A 22254-nucleotide genomic window follows, 5' to 3' on the forward strand; every position below is an offset into this window, starting at 1 on the left:
TGGATAGTATTATTATCCCCATTTTACAGATAAGGAAACTGAGGCACAGAGTAGTTAACTGATGTGCCCTAGATTACACAATCTAGAAAGTGACAGCGCCAGGACTCAAATTTAGATAGTCCAGTTGCAGAACCAGCACTTAAGTGAACTTATACTTAAAAATGGCTTTGCCTAAATTCTGTCCAATCATTTCAACATGCTCTTTGATGCTTTCTATCACTTGATTGTAACTACCGACAGATTTGGAATTTGAGGATTAGAGGCACCAATTATCATATAGATAATTCTAAACTTATTATCACACAAATAATAAGCAGAACTGGGAATCAAAAATCTGGTATCTTCACCTATATATCAGGCATGATATAACTCTTGCTGCACATGATTTTTCTGAGACTTAAATGAAGTCCCAAATGTAAGGTGCCCATCACACTGCCTGGCTACTACTTAGCTCTTGGCCATGCTCGTTTGGTTTCATTACTCACTTATCTTACACAGCACTAGGTCAGGCACGTGGATTTTCCATAAATGCCAGAGCTTTTAGTTGACCAGGTGGTCTTCTGTAGCTGCAGCAGTGTATTCTGAGGTGCTGTCCTGAAGGACCCTAGGTCATCACTATCCCTCTTTCTCGTGTAGCCGCTTGTCAATGAAGGCAGGCTTTTGGGTTCCCACCTGCAATGTCCTCAAACAAGGGTAAATTTAGTAATTCTTCAGAAGGAAATGAAACAATTAAATACCTGAAATCAAAGCAGACAAGTTGTGTGGGGAGGTTCGTAGCCACTTCAGAGGGAGCCACGTGCTGTGCCCCGGAGGGAGCTCCCTCCATTCCACCACGTACTCGCGGACAGCAGAGGCGGCCTCCCTGGGAGGCTCCCACGTCACTAGGATGTTGTCCACACCCCCTGAGTTTGCAGAGACCTGGCCAGGAGCCAGCAACCCTTTATGGGAAAAATGGGGAGGATCAAAAACAAAAATTACTGTAGATAAAGAGATAAAACACAACAACTCATCCTAGCAACGTTTTAGGAAAAACAATTTCTTTTTAAAGGTCTTTAGGTTCACAGATTTAAGTTCATCCTTCTTCTCAGTTCGTAGAGAACTGGCATCTGCAGCTTGGACAAAGACCTTGTGTGGTGTTATTTGTAGAATTATTTTCCCTTCATCTTCCATTTCACTTCCCATTTCTGTGTCCCCAGCGGTATCTGCTCTAGTGGATGTAAAAAGGCACGCTTCTAACCCACCTTATGTGTTTGTTTAGACATATATGTATCCTTGAAAACTCCTGCTGCTTTGTGCTTGTGAGTTCTCATTTCATGAACTGTATTGGGAGTAAATCTAATGCTTCTAACTTTTTTTCCCCACTCAACATTGTTTCTGGGATATATTCATCCTGCTCCTGTATGCAAATTTAGCTCATTCCTTTAGGCTGCTGCCTCAGCCTTTTCTTTGCCTGCAACTCTTTACTGATGTAGACAAAACAGGTGCTGTAATTAATCATAAATTCCTAACTGGGCAGGTCATGCTGGGTAGTCACATCCCAGGCCTATCACTTCTTACTTGAAAGTTTTTTAAGCAAGCCCTGTCCATTGTGCTTGTGCATCTAGGTTAACACACCTTTGAGATGCCAGAAGTAATACTCTTTGAAGGCGCAACCACCCTCAAGAGAATAATCTTCTAATCCTACCCCTGCCTTGCTTTCTCCCACCTTCATGGAACCTTCCTTACGTCCCCTCTTTAATTTCAAACACATAAAAGAAACTGCAAAACTGTTATTCTTAGAGTATTTGAGATCTTTATTCCCCAGCATGTGTCATCCATTTGGCTCAAATAAACTCTTATAAAAGTTCTCTACAAGTCAGGACCTTCTTATTTTGACACTAACACAAGCAAGGGTGCGATGAAAATTCTCTTGCATGTCCTCAAGCAGCCTGTGCAAGAGTGTCTCTGATGCATGTGCATGGAGTGGCTGATGAGAGTAAATCCACATATTTCACTACATATGGCCAGACTGCTCTCTAAAATGGCCAATCAGTTGACATTCCAAAAAGAAAAACTTGAGAGAGCTCATTCCTTCCCCCCCAACACTTGGTATTTTCTGACTTCCTAATTTTTGCCAATCAGATACGTGTAAAGTGGTCTTTAATTGTGGTTTTATGTTTGTTTCCTGATTTCTAGCGTGACTGAGCTTCTCTTCACATATTATTAATCATCTGTCTTTTTCCCCTTATGAGAACTGCCTGTTCATATACTTTGCTCATTTTTTCTGAGTTTCCTGTCTTCTCTCTGAATTGCAGAAATAGGTTTCATATTCTAGATTTGAATCATTTGTCAGTTTTCAACTCTAAAAATATCTTACTCCATTCCTTCGACTCTCTGATAACTTTATGATGTTTGTTGACAATACATACTTTGATGTAGGTAAATCTGTCTATGATTTGCTCATTTTGAGTCTCATTTATAAAATCCTTCCATCTAGAGGTCATGAAGATACTCAACTACAGTTTCTCCTATTGACTTTGGTTTTACCTTTCACATTTAAGTTTCTTATCCAAATCTAGATGAACTTTTTTTAAGGGAATAAATTTTATTATTTATCCCACACAGTGAGTCAGTTTTTTCAAATGTGACGCCATCCCTAACATACATCAAGTTCTATGTATTATTGGGTCTGTGTCTGGTCAGCTTCTTCACCAGAACACACTGTTCACATTACCGGGCTTTGTGACATCTGACGTCTGACTATTTGGTTGGTAAACTCTCTCCCTCACTTTGCTCTTCTTTTTTCAAAATGGTCTTGGTTATTCATAAAACTTTGATCTTCCATGTAGCTTTTAGAATCAGTTTATTAGAGTCCTTGAAAATTCTAGCTGGTATTTTATACTGGAATTAAATTAAACATATAGCTTAATTCAGGGAAAACTGATGTTGTTACAATGTTAAATCGTTCCATTCATACATATGCTGTTTCATTGAAATTACTCAGCTCTCCTTTCATAGTTTTTAATGGACTTTAAAAAATTCCTCAAAGTTTTCATGCATTCTTTGTTAGGTTAATTCCTAGATACTTTATACTTTTAAGTAGCTATATAAATGACATCTTATTTTCTACTTTTTTCTACTATTAATTTGTGTGTGTTATTCTTATTTCTGAAAAAGTTGATAAACTCTAATTAGCTTTATTATTTTTTCTATTGCCTTTGTAGAATTTTCTATATAATAATATTATTAGCTACATACTTAAAATATCTCTTCCTTCTGTTCTTTAAATCTTTTATTTCCCTTTTTAAAATTGTCTCTACATATTTTTATTAAGATGAAACACATATATAATATGTTTTTGGTAGAAAGTTTTAAAAACTAAAAAGTTTTCTTTTATTCATAGTTTCCATATAGGTTTTTAAAAATAATATATTACTTACTGAAAACTTTTTCTAACTAAATACTTTTCTACATCTGTTAAGAATATATCCTTTTTCTCTCTCTCCATATTAATGTGATGAATTACATTGATACATTTTTCTCATATTGTTCCATCTTTAGATTCATTGGACCAACCCTGCTTGACCATTCTGCACTATTATTTTTGCAACCTTTTAAAAATGTAGGCCATTTTTTAGAGAAGTCTTAAGCTTATAGCAAAATAAGCAGAAGGTACAGAGCTTCTCACACACACATTGCCTCCCTTATACCGACATCCTGCACCAGAGTGGTACACATTTTGTAAGATTCTTGATAAAAATGTTCAAGAATTTTTCCCTTTGCCCTGGCTGGTTTGGCTCAGTGGTTAGAGTGTTGGCTCTCAGACCTATGGGTCGAGGGTTTGATTCCGGTCAAGGGCATGTACCTGGGTTGCAGGTTCACTCCCTGGCCTGGCTGGGGTCCTGCAGGAGGCAACCAATCGATGTCTCTCTCTCACATCGATGTCTCTCTCTCTCTTTCCCTCGCTCTCTCCTTCCCTTCTACTTTCGCTGAAAAAAAAAAAATTCCCTTTCATTTACTTTTTTCTCTCACTGGGACTCCTTTTAAGTGGTTATCATTACTTCTTTTTTAAGTCTCTCAGTGTTTTAAATTATCTCATTTTTTTTTTTTTTTTTTTCAACTTCTTTCCCGTATTTGATGCCTTTTGGAAGAGTTTCCTACCTAATCTTCCATTCATTCGTTCAATCTTCTGATGAGTCCTCCCTGCTATCCGACACATTGGCTAAGTTTTTTTTCCCCAGAAAGTGGAATAGTTATATTTTATTATTATTTTAAATATGTTTTTTTGATTTTTTTAAAAAAGAGAGATGAAGGGAGAGAAAGAAACATCAACCAGCTGCCTCCTGCATGCCCCCTACTGGGGATCGAGCCCAAACCCAGGCTGGTGCCCTCACTGGGAATCAAACCGGGACCTTTCAGTCCATGGGATCGCAGTCCACTGAGCCACACCGGCCGGGCTGGCTGAGTTATTTCAACAATTAGACTTTCCTTTCTGAATTTCTTTATTTGGGGCTTCTTCACAACCACCCATTTCTAATTCATTTTTCTATCATCCTCTCTTATCTTCCTTCCTAAGGATACTTATTATGCTTATTCTAAACTCTCGTTCTTTCTGTTGCATTAGTTATATTTTCTATGGCACAAGCTGTTCCATTTGTTGCCTCCCCTCACCCCCACCCTGAACTTGGGTCCCTCAGATTTCTCCTAATTTTCGCCTTTGGGATTATGTTTTATTTTCTTAGATTGATCAGCAGCCTTGACCTTCATTTTTCTGGGGGAGGGGGGGTGAAAGCTTAGCTGTTGCTCCCACAGGTAAGTTTAGGTAAGGAGGAGGAGCTTCTCAGGGTGGACAGTTCCAGGTCAGAGAGCCTGTAGGGATGCAACCTGAGCTCTACCTGTTCCCAGGTTCCCCGTGTGTGTCCCTGGCACCTCCAGAATTTACCTGTGCCTTTATGTCTGCACTGACCTTCACGGGAGAGCGGGGCTGTTATTCTCTTTTGTAACTACCAGGCCCACAGGGTGGATGGCACAAGAAATCTCGAAGGCCAGCCAGCTCACAGGAACTCTTTGCTCTCAGCAACTCTCCCCAGTTAGGTTCCAGGGCTTCCTCCCCCCACCCCTTTTGTTAAACCTCACCCAAGGACATTTTCCCATTGATTTTTAGATATAATGGAAGGGAGGGAAAGAGGGAGAGGATGAGAAAGACAGAGAGAGGAGGAGAGAGAGACATTGATTGATTGCCTCCAACATGACCCTGACTGGGGCCAGGGATCAAACCTGCAACTGAGGTACGTGCCCTTGACCAGGAATCGAACCTGCAACCCTTCAGTCCACGGGCCGACACTCTAAACTCTAAGCCAAACTGGTCAGGGCTCCAGGGCTTCTTTGAAGATACTCTGCTCTGCTCTCAGGACTTTCCTACCCAGTAATAGCAATGCCCAGGCAATGATCCTATCATAACAACACAGGCAAGAAAATGGGACGCAACCAGAAAGTGCTACCTCAGCCCTCCCCCTTCATCACTACTCCCCTTTGCACAGGCGCTCTGCCCTCCTGGCATCCTCAGGGCTGGGCATGGCAGTGAGAGCCTGTAACCTGCATAATTCTGGTTCCTGGAATTCCCCAGCTGTGGTTCTTTTATCTTCATTGGCCTTAATATCTGACTTCCTATGCCAGGACTTTTTTTAATGAAATATACTCATTCAGTAAATATTTATTGAACACCTATGATTTGCAGGACCTTTTGCTAGGTAGGTGATAGGCTAACATAGCCAAAGGGCCTTTCTAACTGCTCTTTTCTCTGGAATTAGCTAAGCAGATCAACTTGACATTGCCCTTCCTCTAAGTCACCACACTTGTCAGTATTTTTTTTTTCACACTACGATAGTTAATTTCATTTGTTCAAGTACTCATACTGCAAGCATTAATCCCAGCACGGGTTTTGATTCTGTGAGCCCAGATTCACATATCTAGGAAGAGAGAAGCAAACTGTGACCCATGTACATGGGTAGGAACTAAAGGCTCATGGTTAATCACACTGTAATTTCTGAATTTCTACAGCCTGGGAGTCTGAAGTCACAGGTCTTTGAGGTCCTTCTGGATGTTCCACAGGGTATCTGCGCTCTTCTCGAGTTGAGCAACCTCATCATCCTTCAGTTTCTGGTTGATAACACTGGTTAATCCCCAAGCATTCAAGATACATGGAAGGCTCAGGAAGACTTCATTCTCAATGCCATACATCCCCTTCACCATCGTTGACACTGGATGAATCCTGGATAGATTTCTCAACATGGATTCAATGAGATTAGCCACACTGAATCCAGTAGCCCAGCTGATGTATCCTTTTGGCTTGATGACTTCATAGGCACTTTCAACCACCATCTTGTGCACTTCCTCCCAGTTCTCACTGTCATTGTCCGTCCCCATTTCTGGATTCAGTACCTGCAGAGAAACGCCGGTCACATTCACGCCACTCCACACGGCCACAGTTGAGTCTCCATGTTCTCCCAAAATCCATCCATGGCAGCTGCTGGGATGAATGCCAAGTTTTTCAGACATAAGATAGCGAAATCTAGCAGAATCCTGATTACATCCACTTCCAATCGCATGGTGCTTGGGTAATCCACCTAGTTTCCAGGTAACATATGTGAGAATATCCACTGGGTTAGAAACCACGATTATGATGCAATCAGGACTGTACTTGATGATCTGAGGAATAATGAATCTGAAGACATTAACATTCCTCTGCACCAGGTTGAGACGACTCTCTCCCTCTTGCTGGCGAACTCCTGCAGTTACCACCACAATCTTAGAGGTGGCGGTCACAGAGTAATCTTTATCGGCCACAGTTTTAGGTGTCTGAAGAAATCAGCTCCCATGCTGCAGATCCATCATTTCTCCTTGGAGTTTATCTTCCACAACATCCACAAGAGCAAGCTCATCAGCCAGAGACTCTCCCAGAATGCTGATGGCACACGCATGCCAACTTGTCCAACACCCACGGCAGTAATCTCATTGTTTGGGATTCCTGCCTTTTCTTCTGCAGCCGGTGCAGTCAGTTTTTCCTTAAGAGTTGCCACTGTGCACAGGGGAGAGAAGGCTTCCCGGAGGGTAGTAAGAGTGGCGCCGAGAAGACAATGTCTGCCACATGCTTCTGCTCTGGCGCAGGATCCCTTGCCAGTATTTTTTAACCTATTGCTGGATTCCAAGGGACTTAGATGGCATATACTCAATAAAGGACTCCTGAGTGAATAATAAGGTAGAGGCCAACTCTAAAATAGTGAATGCATCATTTTCAGAGGTTGTTATCAAATCTAAACAAAGAGCCTAGAATGGGCCCAGAAAGTTCATGAGGTTTATATCCCTGAGACTCATCTGCAGAGAGGTCTGAAGAAGTAAGGTAATCTGACAGACTGCATTTAAAAAGCAGCAGGCTACTAAACAGTGTTATGAGTTCAATCTCACTCACAGAATTCACTTCTTAAAAGTTACATATGTAGTACTTATCCACTGAAGAAAAAATTTTAAAATAGAAAAAGCCAAAGGGAAGGAAAATCACCTGTAATCCCATGATGCAATGATAACCTCTATCAACATTTCCATCCATATTCCACTAAATTGCAAAAATGTACTCTCATGTAAATGTTTATTTTAAATGACATCATCCCATATACACTATTGAAAGCCTACCTTTGTCCTTATTATGCGCATCTTCCCATGGCCATGAAACATAGCACAACATCCCTCTAATGCTAGTGTGGAAGGTACGCCGCGGAGAGTCAGGATATGTTCAACCAGTTCCCCTATTATTTTACGTTTAGTTGGTTTGTGCTGTTTCACTCTTTTTTTTGTTTTTGTTTTTCCCAACAAAGATCTTTTTGCCTATATTTTTAAGCAATTATTATTTGCTGAGGATACTTTCCTAATGCTAAGATGTCTTGGTCAAAGATATGTTTATATTTATTTTTTAATCCTCACCTGAGGATATTTTTCTATTTATCATCAGATAGAGCAGGAGGGAGGGAAAGAAGGAGGGAGAGGGAGAGAGAAACATCGACTGGTGGCCTTCCAAACAACCCGACCAGGGCTGGGACGAACCCCACCCGAGGTATGTGGCTTTGACCAGATCAAACCCGTGACTCATTGGTCCGCGGGCTGATGCTCTAACTGCTGAGCCAAACTGGCCTGGGCAAGATATGTTTATATTCAAAGTTTGTTACATATGGGCCAAATTGTTCTTGAGAAAGTTGTACTAGTTTACGCACCCACTAGGAGGGCACAGAATACTTTCTCCTAAACTCTCACCAATGTGGATTATACTAATTCTGCTTAGTCTTTTTTCAGTCTGATTTGGTTTCTCATGTTTTTTCAAAATTTGCATCTCATTGATTGCTAATTAGGCTGCACATATTTTCTATCTTTATTGTTCTTTTTATATTTATTATTTAAGTTGCCTGTTATTTAATGTAAACTGTAATTGAAAAAAAATTCAAAAAAACAGAAAAAAATCTGTTAACAAATGTTAACATTTGTTAGATCTGAAAATGGGAACATGGTTTTATTATGTTACTCTCTGAAAAAAAATGATGTTTTTAACATTTTATTTTTGGTGTTTTAAAGTATTTTTACTTTACTATGCAGCGTTTGAGCTTTCCCCCCTGCAGTTAATCCATTTTTTCCTTGAGGTTTCTGCCTTAGGTGCTTGTCTCACAGGAGGGAGAGATTACCAGCTGCCCACCAAACACCCCCCTCACCTTCTTTAGCAAGACAACATGCTGCCGGAAATATACTCCTGAGCCTCCCCTGCAGCTCGGTGTGGCCAGGCCACCACTTAGTCAATGACTGCAAGTGTGTTGTGTGTGACCTGAGGCAAAGCTCCCCAAGAAGGGGTGAACCCTTCTCTCTTCCTTCTTTTCTGCTGTTGAGATGGAAAAGCTAGCGCTCTGGCAGCCGCCTTGGACCATTTCCATCCTGAGGATGAAGCCGACTTGGCAGAAGGAACAGAGAGAAGGAGCCTGGAGTCCTGATGGTGTCACAAAGCCAGCACACCGGCCCCGGCCCCGTAGACGGCTGTCTACTTCTGACCTCTTCAATGTGCGAGAGTAGATAACCACGACACTCAGGCCTCTGGTCGGAGCAACCCTTACTCCTGAGAGCAATTCCTAACTCATACGCCAACCCAAGGTTGTAGCAATATTTACTTGTACTTTCTTCTAGTAATTTAATTTTTATTACTTTATTATCTCTCTGTTTATAGATATGTGACTGAAAGGATATATAATCAAGATTTAACGAGTATATATAAAATAATTGTGTTTTGGTAGAAGCTTCTTCAAAATTATGATTGCTAGACTCACATGTAGATAAAATTGTTACACTGAATTTTAAGGAAGGATCTAATTAGAGTTTTATTCTATTAAGTATTTTTGGGAAAAGTTAGGCCTTTTTATAACACAGATCCATTAGTATCCATTCTTTTTTGACTAATTACAGGCTTTTATCCAGAGAAGTTAGTTTTCAGAGGATGCAGCCATAAAATGTGTATAGCTAGTAGGGAGATTTTTAATGTAGCTAACTGGATACATATCTAAACTTGTGAAATAAAGAGCTGTAGTATAGTAAAAATTTTACTACAGTTTCATTACAGCCAGAATGTCAGTTTAATACTGTTGGTTTTAAAATAAGTTTTGATTTATTATAAGTGTAAAATGTTTTCTCCTAGAATGTGACAGCACATATTCTTGCTTCTGGAAAAATTAGCCAGATGTTCGTGTTCAAATCAGTGTAACAAATATTTCCTTAACTAACATTTATTAAGCACCTGCTCTGTATTAGTCTCTGCATTTAATCTTACAGAGACCTGCAAAGCATATGATGTCATCCCTACTTTAGAGACGGGGAAATGGAAGCTCAGAGGTGTTAATTCACTTGTCCAAGCCACTCGTTGTCCGAGTGGGAAAGAGCCTTTGAGAGCTGTTGACTCTGAAGTCTAAATTCCTATGCTACTCATGTCAGGCCCTGGGCTGAGCCTGTGGAAGATAAGAGATGAGTAAGACACAGTTTCCCACAGGCAATATTAAAAAAAGTCGGCACTTACCTGCCCCACACAGGTCCGTTATGTTAACACGAGTGGGCAGGGAACTGCCTTTTGAGTTAGCAGCAGACACAGCCGCAGCCCAGTTCTCAGTTCTGGGAACGACCCAGGTCCAGGAGGTATTCTCTGTGATGTTCCGTAGTGTGGTTTTCTCCCCTGCCACCTCCAGCAAGGTGACATGATAGTGGAGGATTTTCCCTCTTGCCTCTGAGACACTCAGATACTGCAACAAAACACATCCACTTACTGTGTAGGCTCAGACAAGGACACTGGATGCTCCGTGCCTGGACCTCGTGGTCCCCTGCAGCCAGCCGGTGGCTACATCTGAGTGACCTTTTTACACCTTCTCATCTCCTCGACTGCACACCTTATGCTGCTGCCCACACCCATCATTTAGAGAAAAATATCACTTAACATTTTTACAAGCTAATTCTTAAAAACACATTGATTTTCCTTTCTTGCTTCAAGATGAAACTTCCTAACAGTAGAAAACTCAATGATATCCAATGGAACAAGAGTAGGATCTAAACTCAGACCTGGGTTTGAGTTCTAGCTCTACCAATCACCAGCTGTGAGGGCCAGGCACCCAACCCCTCGAATCCCCATTTCTAACTTGTGACACACACACACACACACACACACACACCTTTTTAAATAGAAAGTGCAATGTTGCTCACAAAATCAAACACAAGATTTTCAAGAGCTAAACTAGTGAAATCTATACTTGGTGACTTGGATTAGCCACCTGTGCTAGGAAACCAAGACACTGTTTTTAAATGTGTAACTAATGAGTTTCTGGAACTGCAAAAATTCCAATTGAGATCATTTGGGAACAATTCCAGAAAGTAGGCAGAAAACTAGTTATTTGCATTGTGACCCTGTCTGGATAAGGACCATGGGAAACAGAAGCGATGGGAATGGACAGCTGCCAGGGTCAGCACCGGCAGTGCCCGTCCATGCCCGCTGCATAGAGAGGGAGGCTTAGCTCACCAGACTTAAACACTACAGTTTTCTTGGCAAGGCTGTTCGTCCCATCGGGTGCAGGGTGGCCTCGAGCTGCTGAAAGACACACCTTAAAATTGTGAAATACCCCGTTCTCGGATTCCCTACTCCCTAAGCAATCTTCTAATAATTTGTTTCCTATGTAGTTTGTCAGGAGAGGCTGGGCTAACATGAACATCTGGTTCACTTAAAATTTGTATTTTTCACTTTAAGTGAGCAAATTGCCCTTCTGATTATAATTTGGCTTCCGAAATAACTAGCATACTGAGAAAGAATGTTCCTATCTGCTGACTCAAGCCTTCTGGTTCGCCTAACAGCTGTATTTTTCACTATAAATTAATCACGAGCATGCAGCTTTTAATTATATTTTAGTCTCTGGGAGCTTGATTAATGCAGGTCCTGTCCAGGTGCCTCTCTGGATCCACGAGGCCCAAGACTGGATGTTAAACCATGGCCAGTGCACCAGGTAAATGCTGTGCTGCTGAGGGCTGCTTGGGGAGCACAGCCAGCCCTCCCTAGAAGACGTCTTTGGGTCCTGGCAAGAACCAAGAAAATGTCCATCATTCCAAATGTCCATCTTAGCTGTTCCCATGGATCTGTCGTATGAATTAAAATAGGTGAGTGCTTTTGAAATTGTGGTGTTCTAAACTTATTAATAAACATGTCCTTTGTCATAAGAGAAAAAAGAAAAAGACAAGATAAATTAAAGTAAAATCTGGCTAGTAAAGACCAATTCTTCAGTTCTCTCTCATTCTGTCCTTCCCTATCTGTTTCCTCTGGAGGTCCAGAGGTAGGACTACTACCCCACCCCCAACCCATGCCACCCCCCACCCGAAGGCAGCCCCATAGTTAACCAGGTTCACCAAGCTCTCCATTCTTCCCACGGACACAGAGGCTTCCGTCCCACGCTGACAACTAAGCAAACAGAGCCCTAATTGGAAAAAACATCTTGCACATCAGTCTTTATTGTCTCTCTCATTGTCCCTCATAGGCACCTCAACAATCTCATTCAGTCCTATGGTAGAGTGCTGAAAGAAGGGGGCAATGTCAAGTCATCCGGGATCCAATGAACTTGCCTAGTGACTGCTGTGAAAATCTGCCCAATGATTGATCTAGGAAACAAAGGTGCGAATCTGAAAGATGAGTGACGGTTCCCAGAGGACAGTAAAGGGCCTGCACCATACTTTTGCATTTTTCCTTGGATATCCCATATCTTAAAGTGTCAGTGAGAAAGTGAGGCTGGGGTTGAGGGAGTTAGACATATAAATATGGTATCCTGCAAGTTATGCTTGTATAAAATGTCAAACTCGGGTTTTGGGACAGAGGTTAACCATTCTCAGGTAATTGGTCTCCTTCACCAAATTCAAAAAACAGGCCTCAGTTGCCAACAGGGTCCTTGGATCAAAACAATTCAGTAAGCCAATGAGAAAACAAGTATTTTTTATCCAGCTGGGCTGGTAACAACTGAAGCAACTGAAAACAGTATAATTAGTTTGTCTTTTTTAAAAAAAAAAAAATAGCAACATAAAATTTGCAAAAAATGTATGTCAACCATCACCCTTGGATTACCCTTGGCCCTGGAATGGAATATCATCAGAGAACAGCAGAACAGGAAAAGATTCTACAGATTAATAATTAATTCAACTTTCCCTTTCATCAGTGAGGAAACTAAGCCCCAGGGAGATGAAGTGGAACCCAGGGCTCCTGACTGGTGGACTGGTGAACCCTCTACTCCGATGTCTTCTCCTTACACTAGTGAGTCTGAGACGATGAACTGGTAAGTATGGGCCACTGTGTCTCATAGCTGGAATCCCCAGTCACCCTTCTGCCCCCAAATTGCACAGCAGCTTCTCCAATTGTGAAGTTGTAGTACATTCTGATGTGGAGCATCAACAGTGGACGTGAGGTCAGCAATTTCAGAGTGGTGGACATCCAGAATTCTTTTTTCCCAGAGACAATGCCATGAGTCATGAGACAAGCTGTGAACCCACAAGGACTGCAACCTGAGGAGCCAGCTGGGTCTTTCCAGATGAACTTATTTTTATTTCACTGTTTGTTTATTTGGGTGAGTGATAAGTGAGAAACTATCATTTATTGAGCCATATCATGAGACAGGAGCTTACACCTATTACATTTAGTCCTTAAAACTCCCCACTCTGAGGAGGGTGCTGAAGCTTGGGAACAGTTGAGAAACTGACTCAAGTAGTCCCCACAGAAAAATCCTGTGAGATTTTAGTGCGCCCTCTGGTGGATATGGGAGAGGAAGGGCAGTCTGGACCATTTTTGGCATCCCTGGGAGTGTCTGGAAGACCTGGTCATTCTTGTACCTTCTTGGGCAGTGCAGAAGCCAATCTCAAGCCAGTGTTCCTACTGTCACCCTTTCCTATTGGCAAGAGTTAACTACAAAAGGAAAAGCTGCCCGACTGCCCCTCTCCTTCAGTTTTCTTCCGACTCTGTCCAGTGGGAAATGACTTAACTTCATGAACTTAGCCTTTCTGACTTTGGCTTGTCGGAGAAGCAAAGAGTGGATAACTCCCTTGTAAACCCATTACAAGAGTTCTGCTGCCTGAAAAGGCTTTCAGCATCAGAAATAACTCGATGACTGTAATCCATGATAGGACAAAATGTAGCATGTCAGAATTCAGGGCTTCTATTTTTTGTTTTGTTGTAAAGTACATTAGAGGAAGGGTGTTTCTGTGGATTGATGACTTATTTCTTCTTAGGACTTAAAAAATAAACTCCTGATAAGACTTTTTTAGTTTGTTTTAGGCAGACCCTTGGCTTCTTTGCTCCACTGCACATCAGCTGTGTGACCCTGGGCAAGTCATTTTACTTCTCTGAGGGTCAATTTTTTAATCTGTAAAATGAGGATAGTTCTATGTACAGCATAGGCTTGCTGGACGATTCAGTGGGCTAAGGGAAGTAAACTGTTGCACAGAGTGCTTGGCGCATAACAGGTGTTAAGACAGTGGGTGGGTTCCCTTCTCTTACTCTAATATAAAAATCATCACAATGGGCACTTTTCCCATCACAGTCATATGCTTCTTCTGTCAATTGATGGAGAGCCAAGCCATCTTGACTTGGCTTATATTACAGCTCTATAAGGAAGTCTCACCAATGTCATACAGTTGATTACAAAGAACATATACTTTGTGGCTTTAAGTCTGGCTGCCTTAATTTCAGAACTCATGGCTATGTTCAGCGACCCCAATCCAAGAGGAGTGCCTCAAAAGACATCCCTCATCTGGAAGTCTTTTTATTTTTATTTTAAATCCTCACCTGAGGACATTTTTCAACTTATCTTCAGATAGAATAGGAGGGGGGAAGGGGAGAGAAACATGGATGTGAGAGAGACACATCGACTGGCTGCCTCCCACACAACCCGACCAGGGCCAGGGACCGAACCATAACTGAGGTACGTGCCCTTGACCGGAATCAAACCCGCGACTCTCTGGTCCGCAGGCCGACGCTCTGACTGCTGAGCCAAACCAGCCAGGGCCCTCATCTGGAAGTCTTAAACATCACTGTATTGAACAGATTTATCTATGCATCTGTCTACTCACTAGCCTGCCAGCTTGTCTTTGCATCCTGTGTCGTGCACAATGTTTGCCTCCTAACAGTGGCTTTGCAAACACTTTTCACAGTTCTCGTTAATCTTCACAATAACCTCATGTGGTATAGACCATTATTTACTTTACTCATGAGGAGAATAAGGCACAGAGAGGTTAGCCACCTTGCTCAAGAACACACAGCCATGAAGTGGTAAAGTTGGAACATGAACTCAGGTAGCACAGCTCTAGCTAGAGGATGAGCTCTTAACCACTGTGATGCTAGCACGTAGCAGACACTGCCCAGGTGTTACATTACACTGAACTGATTTAATTGCTAGTCATACCTCATGGCAGCTACCTCACATAATTTCTATTCCCATTTTGCAGCTAGAAAAACAGCAAAATAATGGAAACTTTCATAAGAGCAAAACTTGAACACCCCCTTCCACCTCTGCTTTCTAGCTTCTGTGAATTCTCTGCTACCTCCTCCCTTATTTTTGTCACTGACTCCTACATTACAGCTGGTATAATATGTGTGACTAGTAAGCAAGGGAAAGCAACCTATTCTTTCTGAAACAAGCTTCCGATGGGACAAGGTTTGGGAAAAGGAAAGAGAGATATTTGAATATTGTGACAAACTAGTGAAATCTTCCCATCTGCTGCTTTTGTGTTAAATATTGATTCTGAGGTTGGATACACCCTATCATTATAAAAGGCCCCCAGGTTCCTGGCAGCCGGTCTTCCCTGGGGATTTACAATAGGCCTTCGTCCTGCATCAGTATAGATCAGGTTACAAATAATACTGTCTACTTTTTCTGAAGCTCTTTCAGGTGAGGAGGCCAAAACAGTCACCCCTTCAGTGCAATGTGACCCAGGCTGGGATATTCATATGATACAGAGAAATACAGGGGGGACTAGACAAAGCAAGTGTACTGAGTAAGTTGCCTCTATTAGCAATAGTCTTTCTGAGGCTGGCACATGGGGTTCATTATTTTCTCTTTCTTCTCGCCTTCTGTGGTTCGAGGATAGCTGTTTATCTAAATGAATTACTTCATTTAACAGATGAATAATAAACATCAAATCTTTTCCCCACCTTTGTAACCAAGAGTTTCTCTAACTCCCTTCTGTGTTGTTTATCGAAGCCCTAGAGCTGGCCCTGGCCAGGTAGCTCCGTTGGTTAGAGCGTTGTCCCGAGATGCCAAGGTTGTGATTTCAGTCCCTAGCCGGGGCACACACAGGAATCAACCAGTGGAGGCATAAATAAGTGGAACAACAAAGTCAATGTTTTTCTCTCTCTTTTTCCTCCTTCCCCCCTCTCTCTCTCATCAATTTTTTTCAAAAAGCCCCACAGCTGCACTGTCCGTTGCAGGACGGAGCCCCTGGCTGCAGGAAGCCGAGGAGCTGGTGCCCAGCCTGAACTGAGATGCGCTGCTAGCTGGAGGGGAACGCTCAGCCACCGCCCTGGACTGATGCTTGGCAGACACACCAGTTTTCAAAGACTCAGTAGGAAAAAAAGGTAAAAGAGCTCATTCCTAATTTAAAAATATTGGTTACATGTTGAAATAAAACCATTCTAGATATATTTAGGTTAAATATCTTTTAAAAATTAATTCCACTCGTTTCTTTTTATTTTTCAAACTGTGGCCGTGAGAGAAGTTTAAAATACCCACGACTGGCTCCCACTTGTGGCTCACTTTATATGTCTACGGGACGACACTTCACTCAAGTGACCCGTTGCTTCTGTGCTGAATCCCCGGTCCCCAGAGGGCCTCCTGACAAATGTGCTTCCACCCTGGTCCTGGGGCTCACCTGCCCTTCTGGGGTCTGCTCCCGTGTTACCTTCTGCGAGGTCCTCTCTGACTGTCCATTTCCCTGCTCTGCTGTATGAGCCCGAACATCACCCCCCGCTGAACCGTGAGCTCCTCCTTAATGCCCAAGAGCCTTTCTCGTGCCCACTCCTATGCCTGTCCTCCTGCTGGGCTGTGAGTTCAAGGACACGAGGACTGGATCTGTCTGTTCACGTCCATATCCCTGAGGCACACAGTGTCCACTACCAAAGACTGGCTTTAAAATATTTGTTTGAATGAATTAAGAGTGAATTCAGCTTCATTTACACACAGATATTTCTCTTTCAGACCCATGGCTTCATAATATTAGAAAGTTTCTAATTTGCTTTAATCAAGATAGTGAGAGGTCACTGAAGAAATTAACAGAGGAAACTGCAAAGGTTAAATGTGGCTTTACCCACTGTGATATCTTTTCATACATATATTGACATCCAAATCGATATATATAGAGAGAAGGTGATTTTCTTCTTAAAGGACACATGTTGCATTAACTGGAAGGAAAGGGCATGGACTCAGACTGAAGTGCTTACTCCAAGCCCAGGAAACAGCGGGAACCTTTGCACAGAGGGCGATGGGGAACCTGGAGGACAGGCTGCTGGAGCCTCTGCGAAGGCCTCTCACAGCAGGGGCTGTTTGTTCCAAGTGTTACTGCATTTGTTGTTTTAAAAATACCTGGTATCTCTATTGAACTTCATGGATTAGGTTGTACTTTTTAGCTTCAACAGAGAAAATCTTTTTTTTCTCTTAAAAATAACTGCAGCAAAAAAATAGTACGGGATATTTTTGAGGAAATGCAGCTTTCAGGAGAAACCAAGTGGTGGGAAGATGAGTAACTATGTGGGAACCAGAACAAAGAAGAGGTCTCACACACTCACACTCTCACGCACACACACTCTCACTCACACACACTCTCACTCTCACACACTCACACTCTCACTCACACACACTCTCACTCTCACGCACACACTCTCACACACACTCTCACACTCTCACTCACACACACTCTCACTCACACACTCACACTCTCACTCACACTCTCACGCACACACACTCTCACTCTCACACACTCACACTCTCACTCACACACACTCACACTCTCACTCACACACACTCTCACTCTCACGCACACACTCTCTCACACACACTCTCACTCTCACGCACACACACTCACGCACACACACTCTCACTCACACACTCTCACTCACACACTCACACTCTCACTCACACACTCTCACACTCTCACTCACACACTCTCACTCTCACACACTCACACTCTCACTCACACACTCTCACACACTCTCACTCTCACGCACACACTCTCACTCTCACACACACTCTCACTCTCACACACTCACACTCTCACTCACACACACTCTCTCACACACACTCTCACTCTCACGCACACACACTCACACTCTCACTCTCACACACTCACACTCTCACTCACACACACTCACACACTCACACTCTCACTCACACACACTCTCACTCTCACGCACACACTCTCACACACACTCTCACACTCTCACTCACACACACTCTCACTCACACACTCACACTCTCACTCACACTCTCACGCACACACACTCTCACTCTCACACACTCACACTCTCACTCACACACACTCACACTCTCACTCACACACACTCTCACTCTCACGCACACACTCTCTCACACACACTCTCACTCTCACGCACACACATGCACACACACTCTCACTCACACACTCTCACTCACACACTCACACTCTCACTCACACACTCTCACTCTCACACTCTCACTCACACACTCTCACTCTCACACACTCACACTCTCACTCACACACTCTCACACACTCTCACTCTCACGCACACACTCTCACTCTCACACACACTCTCACTCTCATACACTCACACTCACTCACTCTTACACACACCACCTCACACTCAGACACACTCACTCTCTCACACACGTTCACATACTCACACTCACACACACTCACACTCTCACACACATTCACACCCATACTCACATCCGCATGCACACCTTCCAAACAGGCACACTTACTGCTATCGTCTGAATGTCGGTGTGTCCCCAGGATTCACATGGTGGAATCTTGATGCCCAATGTGACAATGTCTGGAGGTGGGCTTCTGGGAGGTAACTGTCATGAATGGGATTAATGATCTTATAAAAGATACCCCACAGAGCTCCCTAGCCCCTTCCACCATGTGAGGATACAATAATAAGTCTTCAATCTAGAGGACACCCTTCACCCAACCATGCTAGCACCCCAATCTTGGACTTCAAGACTCCAGAACTTCAAGGAACAGAGATGTCTGTCATTGTAAGCCACCCAGTCCATGGCATTTTGTGACAGCAGCCTGAATGGACGAAGACACTCACATACATGCACTTACATCCACACTGCACCCACACTCACTCCAATCCCTCACGCATATGAAAGACACACATATTCACGCACACCCTTTGTACTCACACATACAACACACATGCACGCACATCACTCACATACACGCCCACATATACTCACATTCACAGGGACTGTACCCACTCAGCACCTGGTGGTTCTCCTCTAATGTAAACATCCTGCAAAAATGAAAGGTCACCTCACATTTCCCCATCTGCAAGAGAAATGGGGCTCTCACTGTTCACAGGCTAATGGGGTTTTACTTGAGGCTTCCTTTGCTGCCGACACCTGAAATTCCCCTCTCTGCTGTGGTGGGGTGTCCCCCGTTTGGACTTCCCCCAACACAGTTTACCCCAACTTTTTAATCACAGTTGAAAAGCCCACCACACGCGTGCTGTGCTTCCCTTCCCCAGTGAGGTCTAGTCTGGCCCCACCACAGAGCACCTATCTGGCTGCAGCATTTCTTCCTAGTCTGCCGTTCAGGTGAGTCCCTTGTGTCACGGCACCACCCTGTCAAATCCCCAAGCCTGCCTGAGAGCGGCACGAGGAATCCCCGTCTGAGGAGGGGTGGGAGTGTTTCCAAACAGAACGGGCAGTGATGTCTGCCTGGGAAAGGCTCCCAGGAACAAGCCCCATGTGACCTCTCACTGGAAATCACTTCACCCCCCTAAAGCCGTTTCCACATTTGTAAAGGGGGTGCTAGGACTGCATGCTGGTTGAATTCCCTTTGGCGCTAGAGGTCTGATTCTGTGGTCTGTGGTCCAAAGCAGGCCTGCTCATCTCAGTAACTCCGGCCAGTGTTTATTCCCACTTCCAGGCGAGGTGCCTGTCTGGGGCCAGGAAAGAAGCCCAGGATTTGTCAAAAAGGACTTCACCTAGTAACGGCCCTGCAACACTGAGGACTAGATCCAACTTTCCTTAAAGAGCTTCTCAGGCTGGACTGTTACTGAGGGTTTTGAAGGTGCCCTGTCATGACCACTATCAAACTATAGAAACTTCCAGTATTTGCATTTTTTATTTCTTATTCAAGCCAATTCCAGTCCAAGCATCTACAATTCTGGTTCCACATAAGGGAAGATTTTCTAACAGCAAGAGATGTGCATCATGGCACGGACAGCAAAGTGGAATTCTCCGTCTCAGAAGATCCCTGCAGAGACTTCATTTTATAACCAATGTTTCGTAAGGATTAGGGGCAAGATCAAAATGAGAAACAGAGAAAGATTTGCATTTGCACCTTTTCTAGTACTACCGATGGCTGATGGCTGTTTCTTCTTATTTAACGGATACTTGTTTCAGAGCACCAAGATCCACCTGTTCTAAATGCTCTGTTACAGTGAGAAGCACAGACCATGGCACTGGGTGTGTGTTGTTTTCACCATTAGGATAAAAATTCATAATGTGCCCTGGCTGGTTTGGCTCAGCCCACGGACCAGATAGACCTGGGTTTGGTTCTCCGCTAAGGGCATGTACCTCAGTTGCAGTTTGTCCCCAGCTCTGATTGGGGTCGTGTGGGTGACAGCCAGTCGATGTGTCTCACATCGATGTTTCTCTCTCTCTTCTCCCGCTCTACCTGAAGATAAATGCAAAAATGTCCTCGGATGCGGTAACAAAAAAAAAAAAAAATCATAATGTGGCACCATTTAATTTTTCTTTGGTGTGGCCCCAGTGATTTTTCTATGTTTGTGACCTCTTATTTATAAATCCCCACAATGGGCTTGTCAGTTACATAGATGCCAGTATCATTTACTCCCATTCTACAGAGAAACCCCGGAGTAGAGGGGTGTGAAATGGGACTAAGAAAACAGCGTATCTTTTCAGATCATTGTTGAGGACATTTTAAGAGGAGACATCGTTATGGGTGTAGAAATTTTGGTTTCAACCCGTCACTCACTTGTGAAAATGAAAACCAAGAGCCAAGAACTGATGTGGGTTCTTCTATAATATTCAAATTATGGCTGCCTTATATGTCTTGCTTTGAGAAGTATCTTGTTAGTACAAGCGGCTTTATTTTAAAATAAATTTTAAGCTGTGGTTTTAATGTCAAAAAGCTTGATTATGACTCACCAAGTCTCCTCCTATACCAGACATTTTGAGTGTGTGAGAGAGAGAGAGGAAAAGAGGAAGGAAGAGCTCAAGGTTGCCAGGCTCATTTCTGCAATCTGAAGAAGACGGCAACTATCCAAATCTATCATGCTAATCCCATCAGAGGACTTCGTGTTCATTGCTCTGACCCTTCTGGTTTTGTGCTCACCAGCTTCCTAACTCCAAACTGTCCATTTGCCCTTAGCTGGGAGAGGTGTAATGAGAGGTTTAGGGGGAAGGAGGAGTAAAGCTCACCTGAAACCTCTTATTATGAGCATGCCGATCAGGAGCTCAATTCAAATGGCATTTTCTTTCCACAAAGATGAGTCATGATGTAGCAGAAAGAGTTCTGGGTCGGGTTTCAGTCCAAGCTCTGCACTCAGCGGCTGGGTGACTTTGGGAAGAACTTCCTTTCTCTGACCCCCCCGTTTTTGTATCTGTTAAGTGGGGATGCCTAGTACCCCCTCACAGGGTCTGGGTAAGGATGAAATGCCACAACAACGCCAGCTTTCAGCACTTTGGGGAATTTGCATGTTCTGCGATCACATGGGGCCGCGTTGTTTTCTGGAGGTTGTTCCATTTACTACTGTTTTCCTACTATTTCTGAGGAGGAGCTGCTTTCTGTTCCTGTTCATGTTGGGTTTTTTTGCTATTATTTGTGTCCCTGGGGTAGGGCAGCCTTCCCTCTCCTTTCTCAACGACTAAGAAAATATATTCCTAAATATCCACATCTACAGATTTCCCATCTTTAATTTCCCCAAAAGTGCACAAGCCAGGTGGCATGGCACTGCTGGGCACACTGTATTAGGAGAGAGGGGTGGGCAGAGAGGGACAGGAGTCAGAAGAGATGCTGCAGTGAGGTCTGAGGGTGGACATGCTGAGGGCTGGGAAGGGACCTTGATGAGAAAAAAGATGTGATTGTATGGGGGAAGGACTCAGTCAGAGCTCCCACCCTGATTGGCAAAAGATAATGACACTGATCAAAAATCATGAAGATGCGGCTGAGAAAATGAGCTTCAACGAAGTCTCTGAAGCCTCATATGAGAGCCACTGTGGGAATAAAAGGTCTTTTTCTGTCTTTGACAGACATTGTTCAAATATACAATTCTCTTGATATGTCAATTATATCTCAATAAAAACAAACAAAAAGAAAACCCAATTATGTAATTCTCCTGAATGTTAAATTGACACTGAAAACTTACCTTCCAGAAAAGAGAAATCTGTTGTCTACTGTAGTCAATGTTCTGTTTCACGTACCAGATGTCTAACGTTCCCGTAGGCTCTGATTTGA

At 43.2% G+C, this 22254-nt stretch overlaps 1 protein-coding gene and 1 pseudogene across 1 annotated transcript in view; both read right to left on the reverse strand.

The window, feature by feature from the left end:
• The window catches only part of IL12RB2 (interleukin 12 receptor subunit beta 2), a 70349-nt gene that overhangs the window by 21783 nt on the left and 26312 nt on the right, over nt 1-22254 (reverse strand). The window contains exons 9-11 of the mRNA XM_036256423.1: nt 22166-22245; nt 10076-10295; nt 738-938 (exon numbers count right to left, since the gene is read on the reverse strand). Of these exons, the coding sequence (XP_036112316.1) occupies nt 738-938; nt 10076-10295; nt 22166-22245 (501 nt within the window). The remainder of the gene's footprint in view (nt 1-737; nt 939-10075; nt 10296-22165; nt 22246-22254) is intronic.
• LOC118626131 lies at nt 6010-7585 on the reverse strand (annotated as a pseudogene).

The sequence above is a fragment of the Molossus molossus genome, unplaced genomic scaffold, assembly GCF_014108415.1.
Source record: "Molossus molossus isolate mMolMol1 unplaced genomic scaffold, mMolMol1.p scaffold_m16_p_12, whole genome shotgun sequence".
NCBI classification, from domain to species: domain Eukaryota; kingdom Metazoa; phylum Chordata; class Mammalia; order Chiroptera; family Molossidae; genus Molossus; species Molossus molossus.